This window comes from Carettochelys insculpta, chromosome 11 (assembly GCF_033958435.1).
Source record: "Carettochelys insculpta isolate YL-2023 chromosome 11, ASM3395843v1, whole genome shotgun sequence".
NCBI lineage: Eukaryota > Metazoa > Chordata > Testudines > Carettochelyidae > Carettochelys > Carettochelys insculpta.
In genome coordinates, this window is record NC_134147.1 from 14,109,228 (window position 1) to 14,131,443 (window position 22,216).

General features: G+C 46.0%; 1 protein-coding gene across 2 annotated transcripts in view; it reads left to right on the forward strand.

The window, feature by feature from the left end:
- Positions 1 to 1,547: 1,547 nt before the first annotated feature.
- HDAC11 (histone deacetylase 11) overlaps positions 1,548 to 22,216 on the forward strand; it is a 109,826-nt gene continuing 89,157 nt past the window's right edge. Inside the window, exons 1-3 of one of the 2 annotated variants that reach the window (XM_075005108.1) lie at positions 1,548 to 1,598; positions 11,122 to 11,270; positions 15,721 to 15,821. In XM_075005108.1, coding sequence (XP_074861209.1) covers positions 1,597 to 1,598; positions 11,122 to 11,270; positions 15,721 to 15,821 — 252 coding nt within the window. In that variant the 5' untranslated portion in view covers positions 1,548 to 1,596. Of the gene's footprint in view, positions 1,599 to 1,779; positions 2,167 to 11,121; positions 11,271 to 15,720; positions 15,822 to 22,216 lie in introns of those variants that run through there. The other variant, XM_075005109.1, reaches the window with a different exon arrangement.

Genomic DNA, 22,216 nt, shown 5'->3' on the forward strand with positions numbered 1-22,216 from the left:
AAATAGCAAGCAGTCCTGTAGCACCTTAAAGACTTACAAATTTATTAGGTCATGAACTTTTGTGGGCAAGACCACTTCTTCAGATGATTGGAGTGATGGGGTAGAAATGGGTCTGATCTACAAAAGCTCATGACATACTAAATTTGTTAGTCTTTAAGGTGCTACAGGACCGCTTGCTGTTTGTGAAGCTACAGGCTAACACAGCTACACTTATGTGTATATTGCTTGTAATTGTATACTGGCTTGTGGCCAAAAAGCACTTCTGCTCTCTGCTGGCTGAATAATAGCTGCTTCTATTCACATGCATGAGTGTTTCTGCTTTCACTACCTGGCTCATGATGGTTAAGGACCAATATATTCCCTAGTAGATATTTTCCTTTTAATTTAAGCAATAATGCACAAATCACAGAATACCCATGTGGAAATCATTCACAAAATAATTAACCTTTTTCAAAAACAACAGTAAGAGTCTTATCCCACTTGTATAACTAACCTGTTAGCTGCTGCTGTGATGCACTGCAAAGCGTACCTAGCAGTAGCAGTCTGAGATCTGTCCCTATTAAGAGTGCAGCGAGAGATGTATTACAATATCATGATGCATTTAGGAATGTTTGTTATGCTACACTTACCTATTGACAATAGCCAGAAATGATATTGATATGTGCAACAGGCTGTACTCGTGGGTGTTAAGTATGGAGTTCAGGTTGTACTTGCTCTGCTGCACCTAAAGCACTTCAAAACCCGTGAGCTGTAAAGCAAATATTTGACCTCCCAGTGAAACGGCACCTAACAGCTCAAGTAACGCACACAACTTTGCACAGAAAGAAGGCACAATTTAGGAACCTGAGTGCAACAACCTGTCTTGTAATTTGACCAAATACTGTAATACACACAACTGGCGAGGACCTCTGTGTTACATCTCACACGACGGACAGCGCAGCGCATTCCACCTGCATGCAGGGCCCCTGATTCAGCACTGACTCAGGCTGATATCCCCTCTTTTGCCATCAGGAAATATTTAAAATAGGTCTCGGAAATCCAGCCTCGGTGCGTGGCGTGAGAGGCCTGGGCAGCACCACCGCTGTGGGTGGGGCAGCGAGGCGCGGGCGGCACTGCTGTGGCTGGGGCTGCCAGCTGCTCTGTACAGCCTGCTCCAGCCGAGCCGGGCCAGGCCACTGGCCCTTTCAGGGGGTTCACGGGCGGCCCTTGCTCTGCGGCGCACAGAGGCGAAGGCGGGCAAGAGGGCCGGGCTGGCAGGCAGCGGCGAAGCCTCCTGCTCGCCCCAGGGCCTCGCGCAGGCGTGTGTGTGGGGCCGGGGGCGGGGAGCAGAGACCGCGAGCCGGGGGCTGGCGCAGGGAGGGTGGGAGAGGCAGATGACGCTTGTACAAATCCTTCCCTGCTTCGGGGCTGCAGACTCCTCCCTCCCTCCGCCCTTCACAGCCTCGCCCGGCCAGTGCCGCCTGCTCTGCCCAAGGCAGGGCCTCTCGCGGCTCCTCCTCGCGGGGCGGGGCGGGGCGGGGCGGCTCGGCTCGGCTCGGCTCGGCCCCGCCCCTGGCGCTGCGGAGCGCGGGCTGGCGGAAGGCCGCGGCCGGGGGGATGTGAGTAGCTGACGCGATCCAGGCGGGCCCGGGTTTGCTAGGCAGATGGGGCCACGCCCGCCCGTGCTGCTTGTCTCGGGCGCAGCGGTTGTGCCTCTGCCCCCGCGGTGGGAGCTGGGCGGGGCCGGGCCGGGGGAGATGCCGCGCTCCAGGCCTGGCAGCGCAGCAGCGGCCCGTTGGAGGCCCCGCCTGGGCTCCCCACGGCCGCTGTCCCCGCCGCGCAGGCAGGTGGGACTGGGCCCGGGGGCCGCGGCCTGCATCGTCTGGGGTGGGAGGCGGGAGTCCGCAGGCACCGGCCGCCCTTGCGGGGATGGCCGGCGTTAAACAGATGGAGAGAAGCCAAGGCCCCCGCATCGCCCCTCCTGCCTCCTCCCGGGCCTGTCGCAGGGAGACCCGCCCTTTCGGCTCACCTCCTGCCTTCCTCTGCCCCGGCCTTGCACCCCAGCCCACCAGCTGTAGGGTCCCACACTTGAGCTTTCAGAAAAGAGGACGCCCCTGCGGGGCGTGTGTCCGTACCGGTACCTACAACTCTCCGTGTACTGGACACGCTACTGCGCAGTAGTACAAGGTGAGTTGGTAGCGGTCGCTACTGATCCAGCTACTGGGGTGTCTGCTGTGTCTTGGCAGCACTTGCTGATTCAGGGTCTCTCTGTTAACCCTCCAAGGTCAGTATCCTCCCCTTGAGCAACAGCAGCCTCTTTTCTCTGACCTGCACTGTTTTGTGTGTTATACCACAAGCTCCAGCACAGCTGCTGGTTGGAACAGCTCCTCTGCACTCCTGTCTCCTCCATTGGCTGCCTACTCTGGTAGCTCATCCCACCATCCACCTCTCCTTCCCTCTCATAATGTAGCTGTTATTCCTGGCATTATTTAAATGGCTGTTGTCAACTTGAAATCAGATCAGTTTAAAAAAAAAAAGAAAAAAGGTAAAAGTAGTTTCAAATACTATAATGTGCCTCTGAGGAGCTCTCCATAAATTCTGTAATACATTTTTTGTGATTTTTCGGATCACTTAAATTAGTCTAAATTATGAAATAGACATGTAAATTTAAGGACCACCCCATTTCTTAAAACCCTAAGTAATTTAGGGGAAACCCAGATTACATCATCATCATCATAAATATCCATGTGCTCAGCGCCTGTTGGTGTCTGATGCCTCTCTCACTATTTCCTTTCATCTTTCCCGATCCAGTGCAGAGTGGCTTAGTTTCTGTAAACTAGCTCCGCACCAATCTACTATGTCATCTATCCATTCTCTGTGGGGTCTGCCTCTCCTATTCGAGCTGTCCATTATGCTGAATACCAGGGTCTTGATTTTTTTATTGATCATTGATTCTGCAAATATGCCCAAATAGTTGTAGCTTCTGTTTTATAACCTTCTGCAGCAGGTTCTCTTTCGGCTGTATCTTCCTATATAATTCCTCATTGGTGAGCTTCTGCATCTATCCTGTTCTTAGAATCTTTCTATAACAACTCCTTTCGAACGCGAATATTCTTCTTTTCAAATCTTTCGTTATCACCCATGTCTCACATCCGTACAACATGCTACTGAATACACATTTTCAAGATGCCCAGCTTCGTTCTTAAGCTAATTGCTTTGTTTTTCCAGATCTTATCCATCGCCTTCAAACTCGCTATTGCTTTTGCTATTCTAGTCGCTGTTTCCTTCTTACAGTCTGGATCATATGTTATGTTGCTCCCTAGATATGTGAACTTCTCTACATTTTCTAGTTCAGTGCCATCCACACTGATCTTCCTTCCTATTTCCTTATCTCCAAATACCATTGTTTTTGTTTTAATGATGTTCATAATCAGGCCGTACTGCATCCCTTCTTTGTTACACCTGCTCTGTTTTCACCAGCTTCTCCTCTTCTTCCTCAATGATAACTATATCATCCGTGAGCCTCAAGTTGTTAATTCTTTTCCCGTGCACAGATATCCCTTCTACCTCTTCCTTGATCTTGCTCGCTTCAGATGTGTGATGATGATACTTGGCAATATTGGATCTCCTTGTCTCGTACCTCTACTTGTTTTAAACCAACTTCCCAACTCCCTGCATGTTCTCACCGCTGCCTCTGCATTATCATTGATATCTTTCAACAACTGTATTAGTCCCCTATCTACTCCATATGACTCCAACACCGCCCAAGTCAGTTTCTGATGTATCCTGTCAAATGCCTTTTGAAAATCAACGAAGCAAGTGCATATGTTTTTGTTCTTTCGTCGAGCTTTCTCCGCTATCGGTCTTAGTGCCAATATCTGCTGTATGGTACTTCTATCTTTTCTGAACCCTGCTTGCTCATCTGCTATGTGTTCTTGTATCTGCGATCTTAATCTCCCAGTCAATATCATCGTCAGCACCTTACCTAGATGACTCGTTAGGGCAACCGTTCTGTAGTTCTTGCACTCCAATGTACTTCCTTTCTTGGGTATTGTCACTAGTACAGATCTTGTCCATGCCTTTAGGTGCCTTCCCTCCTTTCCATGCTATATGACATGCTTGGTGTATTTCCTGAATCATGCTTTCTCCGCCATATTTGATCATCTCTCCCATGATCTTATGACTTCCAGGGCTCTTGTTCTTTAGTCCTATCACTACTTTTTCTACTTCCTCCTTTAAAATATCGGTCTTGCTCTCGATGCTCGGGGAGATCTCTTTCAATTCTTCAGTCAGTCTCTCTGAGACACTCGGGTCCAACTGTGCTTTGTATGGATCAGTGCAATATCTTGTCCATCGCTGCACAGTCTTCTCCCTATTCATGAGCACTTCTTCGTTCTCATCTTTGATCGCTATCTGCTTTGGTTGCCATTTCCTATTAATATGCCTAATTGTTTTATACACCTCCCTGGTCTTATATTTGCCGTAATACCTCTCAATATCTTCACATTGCTCCTCTAACCATTTCTCCGTACCCTTTCTGGCTGCTTTCCTTACGCCATTGCATTTCATCCTATATTGCTGTTCTGCCATCTCAGAAACATTTCTTCCGATATTCAACACTCTTTTCTCTTGAACCAACTTTGATGTCTTCATAATCCACTTCTTATTTATGTTTTTTCTTCTGGAACAGTCTGCTCAATTGCCTCTTCTATAGCGATGGCTATCCCTGCGACCCTCCTTCCTGGGTCTTTCTCTGTAGCGATATTCTTAGTCTTCTCTTCGAGTGCTGTTCTGTATGCAGCCCCTGTTTCTTCCTCACATAGCCTTGCCACATCTCTTTTCTTAAACTGTCTTAAATTTTCTTTTGAGTTTTATCTTGATGTTTACGATCACTAGACTGTGGTCTGAGTTTATATCCACTCCTTGGAAAGTTCGGCACTGCTATTCCTGATGTTATCCATCTTCTTCTTATCAAAATAATATCTATCATGTTCTTGGACTTCCCATCATTTGATCGCCATGTCCATTTCCTGCAGTCCTTTTGTTAGAATCTCGTGTTGCAAATCACCATCTCATGCTCTGTAGGAAACTAACAGTTTCTCACCTCGTTCATTTCTTTCTCCATACCTAAACCTTCCCATGACTCTCTCCTAACCTTCATTATCTGTTCCATCCTTCGCATTCCAATCTCCTCCAATGGTCAACACATCTTTCTTTGGTATCTCCTCCACAGTCTTTGTCAAGCCTTCATAAAATAGCTCAGTGTCTTCCTCCGTACTGTACGATGTGGGTGCATACATGTGAATGCCTGAGATGTTGAACAGTTTTGCTTCAAATCGTGCGACCATCATTCTTGCACTCACCAGTTTATATCCTAATAATGCTCTTCTAGCTGCTTTGCTAAGAAGGAATCCAACTCCTGCTTCATGCTTCGTTTTATTTCCTGACCAAATGACTTCGCAACTGCATATCTCCCCTGATCCCATCCAACGCATCTCTGTCAGTCCAAGTATATCACATCAATATCTCTCCATTTCCTTTCGAAGCAACCCTAATTTTCCAGTTGCCCACAGTGTTCAGACGTTCCATGTTCCAATGGATAGCATATGTGTTAGGTGTAATTTTCTTTCAGTAGCCAACTTATTGACCCAACCCTGATCGCTCAATTGGTATCGCGGACTTTGTTTATCCGGGTGATGTCCGAGCCGGCATGTTTTAACATTTGGTTGTACTGGCATCAAATTTTATTCGTATTGTTTGACGGTCAGCGCATTGACACACATCTGACCAACCCTCCTCCTTCATCCAGGTTTGATACTGGCATGGAGCTCTCAGTGACTTCATGGTGGTGTTACCCAGATTACCCTTACCAATTTTTGTGGTTTTACATCAGAATGGATTGATTTAAATCAATGTTTTAAATCATGATTTGAAATCAACAGGAAACTTTGATTTAAATAATTTATTTTAATCCTATTTGTACTACTTGTTTTCCCATAAGAAGGTTGCATATCTTTGGTCCTGCTGTCCAGCCCTGCGGGAAGCGGCGGCTGCCGGTGTTCTCTGTTGACAGAATGTTATGCCTCAAATTTTCGAGGGATAATACTGCCAAGGAAATGCAGACTTCTGTTGAGACTCTGTCGACAGAATGCTTCAAGTGTGTAGATGCTCCCTGAGTTATGTTGACAGAAGGCCCCTTGTGTGGTCAAAACTCTCTAGTGTAGACACAGCCAATGTGATTCTGTATCATAGAACAATAGAGCTGGAAGAGACCTAAAAAAGCCATTGAGTCCAGCCCCCTGCTCTAAGCAGGACCAAACCCATCAGATCAGCCACGCCAGGGCTTTGTCAAGGCGAGACTTCAACGCCTCCAGGGATGGAGACTCCACTATTTCCCTGGGTAGACCATTCCAATGCTTCACCACCCTTCTAGTGAAAAAGATTTTCCTAATGTTCAACCCGGACCTTTCCAACCACAACCTGAGACCATTGTTCGAAGTTTTGTGTGAATCATGACTGTAGTTTGGACCTTAAAATTCCAATAGTTTTTTGTATTTTCATCAAGTTTTTTTCTTGCTTGAACATCTTTCCTGATTTGTACCTAATGTATACAATTTTACATTTTGATTTTTATTTAGAAACAAAACTTTGAAACTTGAGTGAGTCCAGTACTTCAGTTCAGATTTTCATTTGACAATCTAAATTTTGTGTTGATGTTTTGAAATTTAAAATGGTTTAGGGTTTAAACACTTTGGAGAAGACTGGAGCAGGAGGAAGTGGAGTTCAGTTTTGCCAATAATTTAATTTAGTGTATGTAGCCATTTGCATCTTCTGTGTGTGTGTTGACATAATGCTTTGTTCAGTTACTTGGAGGGCCGTATCAAAGTCACAGTGCATTTTGGAAATAACAAGAAGTCCTGTGGCACTGTATAGACTAACAGATATTTTGGAGTGTAAGCTTTTGCGGGCAAAGATTCGCTTAGATGCATAAATTGAGGGTTCCAGAGGAGAGTTTAAATATATGGGCTTATGAAAAGGAGGGAGTCCCAGTCAAGAGGAGGGCCAGAGTTGTCCATTTTGGTCAATTTTGTGGCTAAGGGGTTTTAATATTAGTGAATATCATGTGTTCAGGTGTTTACATCTGCAATTTCATGATGCTGTAATCCCTGGGGATGCAGACACAAAAGACAGTCAGCGTGGGAGGGCTGAAAGGCTACTGTAAGGGATCTTTGGATTGCCGGCCTTATTTCTGCTATGCTGCTGGCTGGGCTGTTATCTTCAGTGCTGAAAAACAAGCGATGAAAGCCTCTTCTCCAGCCCTTCAACTCTGAAAACAGTACCATGGCCAGCAGCAGTGCAGAAATGAGAGTGGCCAAGCTTGGGGTGGGATGGTGTGCAGAGTACCATATGACTGGTTTTCTCAGCAGTTTGCTGTCTGAGTGAGGGAGATGACAGTGCATCCTCCCTGCACAACTCTCTCAGACAGAAGTGGCTCCTTACCATTCACTGCCTGGCTGCTAGGGAAACTGGCTTACATGCTGGAGGAGGTGCACAGAGAGAGACTAGTCTTGGGCGGGGAGAATGATTTGAAACCCCCCACCCCGATCTCTTTACCCTTTGCTTCTGGGACAAGATTTTGAAACTAATTTGTAAATTAAACAATAGGAAGTCACTGGGAACGATGGTATTCATCTGAGAGTTCGGAAGCAATTTAAATATGAAATTGCGGAACTGATGACTGGTATATGACCTGTCACTTAAATCAGCTTCTGTACCAGCTGACTGGAGGATAGCTAATAAAGGCAGAGTTAGTCCTGCCAATTGGAAGCTGGTAAGCTTAACTTCAGTCCCAGGAAAAGCAAATGAAACTACAGTGCAACTCAAAATCCTGCTCCCCCAGCCCTGGTTCAACTCCCCACAACCCCATTCACCACCCATACATAGCTCTGGCTCACCACCCAATTCTTGTGACTGGTTTACCACCTCTCATGTGTGGCTCCAGCTCACCCCCCCCCCACCCCCAGGCCCTGCTTCAAGCCCCCCAGTGGCTCACCACCTGAGCGTGCCTCTGGTTTGCCACCCCCGTGCATGGCTCCAGCTCAACCCCACCTGCTTCAACCCCTCTGACCCCAGTTCACCCCCCCTCCCTGCAGGCTCACCACACGAGCATGGCTGCTGCTTACAACCACACCCTCCATGCTCGGCTGTGGCTCACAGCCCCCACCCCCAGTGACCCAGCTTACCAGCCTGCGCAGCCCTGATTCACCCCCATGTCGCCCAGCTCCGGCTGTGGCTCACCCCCACCCCATGTGGTTCCGGCTTGCTGCCCCCCCGCAGCCCTAACCCACCCCTGGCTTAACTCTCCCTGCTCCCCTCCCACAGCCCCACCCCACCACCAGGTTTAGCCTTCTCCAACTGCCTTGCCAACCCCAGGACTTACCTTTCCAAAGGAGCTCCAGGTGCTCCTGCTGCTTCCCTGGCTGCAGAACATGCGTTCTGCCAGGGAAAAAGCCGCCCCAGACTTCCGTGGAATTCGAGTTATGTGAGGGTGTGTGGGAATGGAACCCTTGTGTAACTCGATGCACTACTGTACTAGCAGACGTACCCAGCGCCGCTCAGCTCTTTGACTACCCAGCTTCAGCCAGCCTATAGGCTGTCTCGGGAGCAGGGTGTGTGTGTCCCTCCCATGGTCTGAAGGCTGTTGAAGGGGGGACAAGGCTCTTTGGGCTTCCCCCAGCCTCCACTGGGCTCTCTCCCATAACCTGCAGGCTCTTTGGGGTGGCAGAGTCTGGGGTGCTGCCCCCCTTCCAACTGCCCCATGTGGCCTGCAGGCTGTCTGGGGAGGGGCCAGTCTCCAGGAGCTGCCCCTTTCAGCTGCAGCATGCAGGCTTTTTAGGGGGTGCGGGGGGAGGGACAGGCTCTGAGCAGCTGTGCCCCTCTAGCAACCACCCACAGTGTGCAGGCTGAGGGGGACCAGGCTATGGCGGGCCACCCCCTTAGCTGGCTCTCAACAATCTACCGGGTGTTGGTGAGGGGAGGCTTCGGTGTGATGCTCCCAGGCAGCTGCCCTCCCGGTTCTTCGGGTTGTCAGGGGACAGGCTTTGGTGGGCTGCCTCCCTTCAGCTACCCCCCACGGCCTGCAGGTTGTCTGGGGAAGGCCAACCTCTGGGGGCTGCCTCCTCCTGCAGCAGCCCCACTGTGGCCTGCAGGATGTCTGGGGGGCTGTTCCCCCTCTGGTAGCCATCTCTGTAGCCTGTAGGCTGTCCACTGGTGGGGAAGGTCTGGGTTTGAGGCAGGGGAGGTACTTACTTGGTTTTTGTGGCAGGCAAGATGGGGGTACCCCAGCTCTACTCACCTGTTTCTTGGTGCTGCAGCTGCCCCCAGTGGCCACTCTCAGTATTCCCCCCCCCCCCCCCCCCCGTCTGTGCCCCTCCCTTTTGTTTCCCTCCTTCTGCTGCCTCCCTTTCCATGTTCTGGGAAATCCTGGGATTTCAGGCATTTCCAACTTTCCAGGCAGAAGCAAACCTTGACCTTGATTTAAGTTAGGATAAGAGGAAGCTGTATAACAAATCTTGTGGTTGTAGCTCTTACAGTTTAAGCAGAGTTCTTAAACAAACATAGGACTGAGAGACACTCTAAAATATATGAGAGGAAGAGAGAGCGAGCCGTGCTAGTCTATATGCTATGAAAACAAAAAAAAGCAGTAAAGTAGCACTTAAAAGACTAACAAAATAATTTATTAGGTGATGAGCTTTTGTGGGACAGACCCACTTCTCCAGACCATAGCTGTACCAAAACAGACTCAATATTTAAGGCACAGAGAACCAAAAATAGTAATCAAGGTTGACAAATCATGAATATTTGTAGAAGAAGCTACATCTGGATGCTTAGAAATGTTTGACAAGGTCCATCATAGAATAATCGGTTAGTAACTGTTTAAAGGACAGGAAATAACAAGTAGATATACATGGTCAGTTTTTAGATTAGAGAAAAGTAAGTAGTGATGTTCTCTAGGGATTTCTGCTAGGACCAGTGTTGTTTAAAATATTCAGAAATGATCTGGAAAAAGGGTAACCCATGGCAAAATTTGCAGATGATGCTAAATTACCCAGGAAAGTTAGGTGTAGCGCTGGTTGCACAGGGATCTCACAAAACTGTGGCTGGATAATAACATAGCAGATGTAATTCAGTGTTGATAAGTACCAGGTAATGCATATTGGAAAACATAATCCCAATGATACATACAAAATGATGGGGTCTCACTTATTTTTCCTGAGTGATAATAACTATCTCAGAGTCATGGCAGCTAGTTCTCTAAAAACATCTCAAAGTACAGTGACAGTCAAAAAAAACCTTCTGGAATGTTAGGAACCATTAGAAAAGGGATAGATTGGTGATTCTCAAACTTCAGCAGCTTGAGGACTCCCATTTAGATTTACAGTTTTTCATGGACCTCCAAGTCAGCTTCTCATTTTCAGCACCCCATCATCTCCAGATCCCACCTTAAAAAGACTGGGACTGGTCAGCTTTTAAAAGAGACAGTGGTGGGATATATTCGAGGCCTATAAATTCCTCTCTTTAACATGAAAGGAATGGAGAAGGCACATAAAGAAATGTTATTTACTCCTTCACATAACAAAGAAACCAGAAGTCATTCAATGAAATTAGTATGTGCCAGGTTTAAAACTAAAGGAAGTAATTCTTCACACAATACACAATCAACCTGTGGAACTCATTGGCAGGTGATGTGAAAGCGAAAGCTATAACTGAATTTAAAAAAAAGAATAAGACAAGTTCCTAAAGAATAAGGATAGGCCCATCAGTGGCTATTAGTCAAGATGGTCATGGATACACTTCAATCTCTGAATGTCCCGAAGTCTCCAACTACTAGATGTTGGGACTGGCCAATGGGAGGGTTGATCATTTGAGATTTACCTTGTACATTCCCTTTAAAGCACTGTTCATTAGTCGTCAAAATACAAGGTACTGAATTAGATAGAAATTGATCTGATCCAATGTGGCCATTTTTGCAGTCTCAGCAGGCTAGACAAGGGCCCTCACTGCTGAAAAAAGGGTGAGGCCATTTGATTTTTACTTATCATTCATTAGAAATAGTGATGGTTGTGTGTTTTTTTTTTTAAGGCCTCACAGAACTGAGCTATATCATGAAGTCCCACCAACATGCTGGCCTATTGTATATTCTCCAGACTACAACATCACATTTATGGGATTGGAGAAGCTACATCCATTTGATGCAGGGAAATGGGGGAAAGTAATCAATTTCTTGAAAGGTAAAATAATGACAAGGTTACACTTATTATTGAACTTTTATTTAAGTGGCATTAGAATGACAGTTGTGCAAAGAAAATTGAACAGAAGAGCTAATTGCATGCAGGCTCTGTAAACGTGAACTATAGTTAGTGCTGTTCTACATTACTGTTTGCATTACTTTTCACTTTCTGGACAAATATGCTTTTATTTCTTTTTAAATATATCACCTTTGTAATACTTTAATGTCTGTGAAACCACACATTTGAATCTCAGCAAGTTTAACGTATCCTTAACATTTTTTTTGTTAAATTGAGGTTCTTGTACATTATTGTTTCGATTCTTGCAAATGAGATTTTGAGAATTTAAAAACAGATTAACTCGGACATTAAGGAAACCGCAGTTTCTGTTAAATCATGGGTTTGCTTCACTGCACTTTCTTCCCTATCAGTATTTTGCAATGAACTTTCCACTTGTGTTGTGACTATATTTCTATCCTGCTGCATATGTAGAGTGAAACTCACATAATGGTTGTCAGTTTCGTGCTGCCATTGGGGTTGAAAAACAGCAGGAAAAGTAACCACTTAATTTCATTCTAGCTTACTGCTGGGCAAACTATGAGCAACAGCAAAAGTAAAGGAGCTGCATGTGAAAAATCATGACGGCAGCAATTCACTAGTAGTTTATTTTCAGATCATAAGAGTTAGAAACATGTTTAATGAAAGCTTCACTCTTGAAGAAATTGGTTGCCTAGCATGCAGAATTCCAGTGCAGAAAGTTGCCTCCTTTTCGCTAATAGATGATCAAGTACATTTTTCAAACTCTGCCAAAGAACTTTACAAACTATGTGCAGTAGAGAAGATACCAAATTCATGCTAATAAAACATGTATAACAAACCATGTGAAGTATTCTGATTGTGCCACATATTTTAAAGAACATTTACTTCAAATTTCCAAAAATCTTAAACATATTTATCTGTTTTCCCATTGCAGCACCTGTGAAGCTAGCACTATAAGTTTAATATGTGCTCTTGTTCTTTGTGCTGATTCAGGTGTAGAAGTCAAGGCCTTATGTTTTTAGAGTTCAAGGCACTATCCTCAGAACAGGTGTAATACAAGATGAAAAAATGCAAATATTACCAAATGTGCTCCATCCATATTTGTTAGAGTTTCGTCTTCATACCCATTTAATGTTAGTCTCTGAGATTACCATAAAGAAGACCAAATTACTGGTATTTGATGAATGTATTCTAAGCGAGTGCCTTTGGACATGTGCCATCAAACACTTGTCAAACATAAATAACCCCTGTTCACAACAGACCACTTTACCGATTTAATTCTGTTTTTTGAATCATAGTGGTGTAATGAACATTTTGAAATTTAGTCTACTTCTATATAGCCTTCCTCTTGCAAGAGAGGAATGTGAATGAAGGAACCCAACATTACAAATCTTGTGCTTCATTTGCATAATCTCACACTGTAGTGCTGTCATGAGAGATTTTGGTGAAAATAACAGCCATGTAGATGGGATTCTGTCAGTGAAAACCCCCTTCGTCGACAGACCCTTATCCCTGAAAAGATGAGGTATAAGGGTTTGTCGACGAAGGGGGTTTTGACTGGCAGAACCATGTCTACATGGCTGTTTTCTTTTTTTGCCAAAATCTCTCCTGACAGCATGATGGCATGAGATGATGCAAATGTCAGCATTTCATTTGCAATACAGGTTCCCTCATTTGCATTCCTCTCTTGCAAGAGGAATGCTGTGTAGACGTAGCCTTAATTTATTAAGCATTCATTATGGTTGCAAATTGGTTACAGAATGTTTTCTATCATCGCTGGATTACATGGTGATGAGAGTAACTAAATTTAATAGAAGTTTGTCTTTGTATAGTGGAAGCAGATGCAGTTTTGCAGTACCAATTACTACTTTAAGGCTAATCTTGAAACAAAAATTGCACAATGGCTCCAATTGTGCTGAAAAGAATAAAAAATGTATGCATTGTGATTCTTGTAAACATGCAAAATACTTGCCTTCCAAGGGGAAGCACTGTACATGACTGAATGTAGCTAAAGCATTGCTTAAATCTCTCTTTGGAACAACATAGCAGAAGAGAGAACATTCTACTCTGAGTCTTAAAACTAAAAAAGTTTCAATGACCATTGTGCTGCATTAAATTATATATGATGTGAATCTGACTTACTCTTGAGATTGCTGATGGAACTGCATGTATTACAAATTAAGTAGCAAATCACAGTTCAGGAAGAAGGAGACTAACTATGGCTTGCAAATATCCATCCATTACCTATCTCGTAATATTATTGTGATACATAATGTTTGTAAAGTGCTTTGAGGTCATCTGATGGGGCATAAAAACTAATGTGCTGAGAGCATTAATATTGCTGTTTACATAGAGGAAAAGTTGTATGGAGAAATGCTGTTGGATATTTCACATATGAGAATTAAGGCCAGAGCTTGTAATACTTAACACCTTTTCACCTGAGGATTGAGCTTACTTGACCTGGTCAAAAATACCTGTGTTCTCATCACACCCAACCAAGTGGCCCACCCAGACTCATGACTATCCCATTGACGTTACCACACCATCACTCCTCCATCAGTAAATCAACCCTGCCTCTACACACAAATTAAATTCCTCCTTGCAGGAAGATGCATACAGACGCATTAAATGCATTCTGATATTCACCCAGTTAATAAATTGTTGGATTCTTCCTAGTCACCCTTGTCAGTCAATGAATCTTGAGTTCCAGGCTTTCCATCCCGCAGTTAATGAACTGATCCTTCTGCTTTTGTTGGGCTTTTCAGAGGTTGCTGCCCTTCAGGATGCACAGGTGTTTTTTCCAACTTCTTTATGTGGACAACTCTGCTCTTCACTCTCCAGTTTCTCAAGGATAAAGTATTGGCCCCTGCCACTTGGCTCCCCTCTCTATTTTGTAGAAGAGAAGGGGCATTTTGTTCTCTTCATACCCTGACTAGAAAACTACTAAGGACACGTTTGGCTAATACTCACTTCCCTCTTCTTTAGGGAAGAAGTTGTTGTCTACTTGGCCTCACTCATCTAGGGAAAAATTATACATGAGCTAGGTGAATGGGCAAGGTGGGTTTTTCAAGCCTTGTTCAGTAGAAACACAGAAGTGTATACGATACAGATTTTTGCAGATATTGTTTTGCATTATGACAGTGGAAACAAAATCCATTAAAATCCATTCACTAATCTATTCACAAAGGGTGGTTGCTCAGCAGACATGTATTTTGGTATTAGGTAATATAAATGATTATAGAGACAAGGTGGGCAAAATAATGATTTTTATTGGACCAACTTCTGTTGGTATGGAGGGGTCAAGCATTTGAGTTTACACAGAGCTATTCTTCAGGTGTGGGAAGAGGTCTGTATAAGCTTGAAAGCTTGTCTCTCTCACCAACAAATGTTGGTTCAGTAAAAGCACTTGTTCACCTTGCCTTTCTAGTATCCTCAGACAAACATGGATACATCACCACTGCACAAACAAGTAGGCGATGATCATTGGTGGTGGTATACTTTCAACAGTTGATCACCACACATAGCTGCTCTCTACCACGCACGTTGTTTAGTCAGTCCTGATGCACTGAAATGAAGTTTAGCATACTATCTTGCAAATATATCCACATGCCTCCCTGGTTATGTAAAAATATAATATGATATTTTTACATAACCAGGGATGTATATAGACATCCTGGCTTGATACTTAGGAAAGCAGTGGTTTGTAGTTTATACTTAATGTTATGTAAGTGGCCAATGGGTAACCAAATATGGAGAGCAAGTAATAACTGCTCTCAGGATTTCGCAAATTAAATATCAGTAGTACTTTGACAATGTTAAATGTACCAATTAAGCCTAAATGTTTACTTCTTATCAGAACTTCACCCTAAGTAATTATTATTCTTTGAATTTTGGCATTTCCAGCTTGGATGATTTAGTGAATTAAATGTCAGTGCTTGAGTGTGCAATTTACAATGAAAATATATTAAAAGAATCAAGGTGAATAATTGCTGATATGAGGACCATGGTTTTCAAATTGTATCTGTGTTTAAATTATGAGTGCCCTTTTGATATTCCTTCTTAAGTTTAGCCTCGTCTGTCTTCTATTTGAAAATATTCACTGCCTACCTTTCCTTTCCAGTTTAAACAAATAATTCAGCACTTTGAAATTATAATGTGTCCTGGGAACATTAAGTTCTTACCATTCTTTTAGTTTTATGCATAAACAATAGTTATTTATACGTGAGTAATAAATTGTACAGAGTATGTGTTTGAGCACTTATGAACACTTTGAATCAAAAGTCCAGTTCCAGTATAATGCAAAATAGGAACTCTATCACCTACAAGTCAGATTATAAAATTGTAGGGAGAAATATTGGAATTTTAAACAATGCTGAGTCACAGTATTTCTTCCTCCTTTCCCCCTCTGTTTCAGAAGAAAAACTAATTGCAGATGACTTGATTGTACAGGCACGGGAAGCTACAGAAGAAGATCTGTTGGTTGCCCACACAAGACGCTACCTGAATAAATTAAAGGTGCTGTACCCACTGATTATATTTGAAATAAACTTTTTTGAATTTATTTCAATAAGTAGATCACCTGCCATTTGTATTATGTTTCTTTCCTCTTCCTGCTCCGTACAGACTGAACCTCTTTGGTCCGACATCCTTGGGACCTGGCCAGTGCTGAATGAGAGAATTTGCTGGACCACAGGAAGTCAATATAGTCTAGCAGCATTAATAATATTTTCACTGTTTATTGGGCTCTTAGAAGACGTTTAGGGGTAAATTACAGCATAGAACCCTGAGAGTCACGACTGGTAGCTGTAAACAAACTTTATGGGAGCACAGGAACCTTGACCACAAGTGATTGTTTGGCTAACTAAAATCATGTTGGATTATGGGATTATGGATGTTGCTGGACGAGAGAGTGCCAATTAGAGAGGTTCAACCTGTGCCTTTTATTAATGAACCAGCAAATTCTGATTCAGCAGTTTACTAGAGCTATATTCTGGATTTTCCCTCTTAACTTTTTTTTTTCCAGAGTTACTGTTTCAAAGTCAGATGTGTTTGTCCTTTGTGTACAACATTTACAAGATGCATGGTAATTGTTGAAATTGATACTGAAAGTAAAGTCTCTCTACATCAGCAGAGTTGACAAACTGTCAGTAATTTTGAGATTATGTTGGATACAGACTAGGGCTTCGCCTATACCTGGAGATGAAGGGTGCCACTAAGACTGCTACTAACTGTACCCTACAATATTTTCCTTTTTTCCTAGCAGTAAGTGACAGCATAAATGAGATTTAAATATAATCTAGATTAGAATATTTCTGTTCTGCTTTTAGGGGAAAAAACATACATGTCTTGTCTCATATAGTGATGATAACACTCTCTAAAAGAGCTGGCGTAAGAGCTCACTGGACCACTAATGTTGATCTTCACTAAGTCTCAGAGCAGTGGAGAAGTTCCAGAGGACCAGAAAAAACCTGTGTTGTACAGTTTTTGTAAAGGATAGTCAGCCTGATTTCACTCACTGGCAAAATAACGGAGCGGCTGATACAGGACTTGAATAATAAAAGATGAAAAGAAGGCATTATAATAAGTGTAAATCAATATTAATTAGATCCTGTCATGCTAAATTGATGGCTTTTCTGATGGGATTATGTATTTGGTTGATAAAGATAATAACGTTGAGATAATATACTTAGACTTCTCTAAGGTGCTTGAATGGGAACCGCACAACATTTTGATTAAAAATGTAGAACAATATCAAATTACCATGGCGGACATTAAATGGGTGTAAAACTAACTAATGGAGAGGTCTCAAAAGACAATTGCAAACAGGAAGTCATCTTGAGGTAGTTTTGTTTCCACTGGGATCCCACAAAGATTACGTTTTTATCACTTGACCTCAGAGAAACATGTTGGTCACCAACATCACAAGACAAGGCTTAAGTTGGAACGCACGAGGAAAAAGGAAAATTGGGAGCCCATGAAACACCTGGCATAGAGACCTGAAGGCAGACACTAAAGACAGGATACACCTGCTCAGAACTGGAAAAGATTGTCCATGACAGATGATGCTTGGGAATGGTCGTCAGTGGCCTATGCTCCAAGACATAAGTGGAAGCGGCTTGCTATTACTACAAAAGGAAACATAAAATTATCACTGATAGAGTTTTCAGATAATATAAAAATTGGGGGAGTGGTACATAATGAAGAAGTCTGGTCATGGATTCAGAGGGAACTGCTATATACTAATGCAATTCCAGAGAGAAAAGAAAATCAACTAAATTAGGTTGTTTGAAATGTGTTAAGTAATATAAATGCGGGGGGGACGGACTGCTGCTTCTGCTGTTGCCTTGTGCCAGGCCTCCCCCTGTCCCTCTCTGGTAGTCTCTTAGGCTGTGTCCCTCGTGGGGATGTGGCACCATGGGGGGAAAGGATGGGGCAGTGGCAAGAAGGGGCAGTGCTTGGGGATAGGCAGGGTCAGGGCTCCCCACCCCAGCCTATATGGCTCAACTATGCTGGGCATGAGTTTGAGATCCCTGCTCCAGCATTGCCCATGTATTCCACTGCCATAGCTTCATGGCTAAAATACTTATCTGTGCCTTCCTCCCCTTGTCATATAACCTTAGCTTCTCCCTTTGGATTCCTGCAAGCTCTTCAAATTCCAGCAAGAGTAGTAGCGTGCAACAGTCCCTCCTTTCCAAAGAATTTAGTGTAACACCACAATTGTTTGCAGACATTGGGAAAATGAAAGGAGGGAAGAACGATTGGTACAGTTAAAATAATAGGTTTGGTTTGTTTTTATTTCCCGTGTGTATTCATCCTGTAGCATCCTGCTGTGCTTTTAATCATAGAATTCTAGGGCTGGAAGGGACCTTCTTCTTTGAGTGTCCCCGTGGGTGCTCCACATTAGGTGTCGGGCTCGCCCGGCGCTGCAGATCGGATCTTCCAAGCAGTTTCTGCTGGACCGCGCATGCGCTGGTGTGCGCTGCTCCCTTGCGCACTCCTGGCCACGTGCGCAATCCGGTCCCCGCCAGTTCCTCTTAACCGCCGTTGGCTGCAGATGGAATCCGACTAGGCTACGGCCAAGTTAGCGTATTCAATGGTTTTAACTGTTTTTCTTTTAAAGTTTTCAAGTTCTTAGGCTACTGTTAAGTTAGCCAGTTGTTATTTTCAGGAAAAAAAAAAAAAAAGAAACAACAAGCGGGACGGCATTCAGTCCAGTCCTAGTAACAAGCGGAGCCGGAGGCCAGGAGCCTAGGGCCATTAGCCCTCCTGCCGCGGCAGGCTATCGGAGAGGGGGAAAACAGCACAGAGAAGGTGCTAAGTACCCCATTAACAACTGAAAGACTCACCAACAATTTCCTATTCAGGATTCAAGAAATGTGAGTCTTGCCGAGAGGCAATGCCAGCGTCTGATGGGCACAGTCACTGCATAAGGTGCCTGGGGGAGTCCCATGTCACGCAGAAATGCTCCTTCTGTGCAAAATTAACAGCCAGAGCAAGGAAGGACAGGGAGATGAGGCTTAAAATGCTGCTCTTCAACAAGGCCCTCCAGCCAGACGTGCGGGAGCGGCCGCAGCAGGAGGGACCCTCTGGGGCCCATAAAAGGAAAGCCGCCTCCCTCACCCCATCAGCGCAAAAACGGAGGAAAGTCTCCCCAGCCCGATCCCTGCCGGCAGCAACAGCGAGCGGGACGGGAGGAGCGCACAGCCCCCAGCCGCAGCAACAGCTGATCGGCGGCGGCACGGAGAGCCACGTGGACGCGGCTCAGCCTCCGATAATCAAACAGCCGCCCCGCACCGCAGGCAGGGTGGCGGCTAAACAAGCGCTGGTACCGGTGGCACCGCAAGCAGCGGCACCGACCCCCGGGGAACTGGCGGTGCAGAGCGTGCAGGCACGCAGCCTGCAGGCACCGGAGGACACCGCCCGTGCGGCACCGCCCATAAGCGTGCCGAGCACGGCGCAGACGGGGCCGAGATCCCCCACATGTCAGGGGGCGGAGCTACTCCCTCAAGGGAGGGGGAAGGCTGCACACAAAACAAGGCACCGCAGCCCCTCTCCAGACAGGGCTGCAGAGTTGCTTTCTCTCAGCCCTCCGCTCATGCTGCAGACTCCAACTAGAAGGCAGGGGTCCCCCCTAGCCTACCTGGAGCCCCCGTCTCCATTTTTACAACCAGCCTTGCCCTGGCTGGGACCACCTTCACCCTTCCTGGGGTTTGAGCCGCTGGAGTACTATCACAAATCGCTCTCTCCAGTGTCCCAGGTCTCTCGACAGTCTCGCTCCCCCAGACGCAGAGGGTATGCACCCAGGGAGTGGTCTAGGTCACCTTCCCAAGACCAGTGCCCATGCTGCCATGGTCGCCCTTATCACGCGGGGCATAGACACCACCGGCAATCTACCAGGGAAAGATCCCCACAGACAGTCCCGTATCCCTGAGGGCAATCGAGAACGGGGACAGAGACTCAAGTATCTCAGGGGGAACTGGTTATGGAACCCCGAGATTTTCCCTTGCAAGCTTCCAGCAAGCGGATGTACCACCACCAACAGGAACCGGAAGGGTCCAGAGAGGCGTACCCTAGTGGTTCCTCGCTTTCCTCCCCGGACGAGGCTATGGCCCCGGGGGACGTCCATCCTCCGGACAATCTCAAACAGTTTCAAGAGCTGTTTAAGAGGGTGGCCTTCACGCAAGGCATCCAGACAGCAGAGGTGCAAGACAAACACCATAAGCTCCTCAAAAATCTGAGACCTCCGGACTCCTCCAAAATAGCAATACTGCTTGATGAAGCAATCTTGGAGTCCACCACTATGATATGGCAGACCCCTGCGACTATTCGGCCTGTCCACAAGAGAGCGGATAAGAAATACTTTGTGCCGGCGAAGGGCATGGAGTTCCTGTTCAGCCACCCACAACCAAATTCCTTGGTGGTGGAGTCGTCGCAACAAAGATCAAAGACTTCTCAATTCAAGACAGGGGGAACAGACAAAGATGCCAAGAAGCTAGAGCTGTTCCGTAGAAAGGTCTACTCCTCCTCCACTCTACTGTTGCGAATGGCAAATTACGCAGCACAACTAGCGAACCATAATTTCGACAACTACTCTAGGCTAACCTCCCTCATGGACTTGCTTCCAGAGGACAAGAAACCGGTGCTCAAGGCCATCATGCAAGAAGGCTACGCGGCCTCGAGGACGGGAGTTCAGATCGCCCTGGATGTTGCGGACACAGCAGCACGCTCCACAGCTACGGCAGTGGTGATGCGAAGGGAGTCCTGGCTCCAGACTTCGGGTATACCAAGGGATCTGCAGGCAAAGATAGTCTACCTTCCCTTCGACTCGCAGAAGCTGTTTGCTGAATCAACTGACTCGGTCCTTCATTCCAGTAAAGATTCAAGAGCCACACTTACGACCCTGGGGATTTACACCCATCCATACAGAAAGAAAAAGTACTACCCTCAACAAAGACGGTACCAGTACCAGCAACAGCGTCCCCAGTACCACAGGGGTTACGAGCAAGGGCGACATCAACAGCACCAGCAGTACAGAACTCCCAGGCGATGTTCCCAACAGAGCCGTGCGTCCTCGGGGCAGGGCCAAGGGCCACAAGTTTGACACGCAGATCCAGGGCTGCACCATCACTACCATCGCACAAGGTCATCCAAAGCGGTTATTCCACCATCGCCTCCGACCATTCTACGACCAGTGGCAAAGGATCACCACAGACAAATGGGTGCTGGAGATCATAGCCACGGGGTACGCCATCCCCTTCCAGTCGCTCCCACCGCCACGACCTCCACCCAGGCCCCACCTCCAGGAGGCCTCCCACGTAGCGAGGCTCAAGCAGGAGGTAGACCATCTCATGCTCATAGGGGCAGTGGAAAGAGTGCCGGAGCAACTGCAAGGGAAAGGGTTCTACTCGAGGTACTTCCTCACGGAGAAAAAGACAAGAGGCTGGAGGCTCATCTTAGATCTTCGAGGCCTCAACCGGTACCTGCGCAAGCAATGCTTTCGGATGATCACAATCGCCTCCATCCTTACAGCACTAGACGATGGAGATTGGTTCTCAGCCCTCGACTTACAAGATGCGTATTTTCACATAACCATCCATCCGGCTCACCGACGATTCCTCCGGTTCATAGTAGGCAAAGGACATTTTCAATACAAGGTCCTACCGTTTGGCCTCTCCTCGGCCCCCCGAGTCTTCACCAAGCCCTTGACAGTGGTGTCAGCCTACCTGCACAGACAGGGGGTATTTATATTCCCATATCTGGACGACTGCCTACTCAAAGGGACCTCGAAGGAGGAGGTACTACGCATGATACGCATCAGAGCAGGCACGTTCTCTTTGCTCGGCCTGGTTATCAATCTGGCAACATCAAAGATAGACCCCACACAGGACATAGAGTTCATAGGAGCACGCATAAATTCTATTACAGCGAGAGTGCATCTACCAGAGACTAGCTTTCGGGCCATCGGCTCTCTCGTGCAAGTCATCACCTTCAGCCCTACAGTGCCGGTCCTGACGTGCGTACAGCTGCTGGGCCACATGGTAGCAACGATGTTCGTAGTACAGAACGCCAGGTTACACATGCGCAGCATGCAGCACTGGCTGGCAAGCGTATACAAACCGGAAGCACACACCGTTCACAGGGTGGTGTCGCCCACAACAGAGGTGCGCAAATCCCTGCAATGGTGGGTAAACCCCAAGAACTTGCTAACGGGGTACCCTTCCACCAACCACAAATATCGGTTTTTCTTACTACAGATGCCTCCCTCATAGGGTGGGGAGCACACGTGGGCGAAGAGGTGACTCAAGGGCTGTGGTCCTCCATGAAGCAGTCACTGCACATAAATATACTGGAGCTCAGAGCAGTGTTCAACGCCTGCAGACACTTTTGAGACCATATACAAGGCAAAGTAG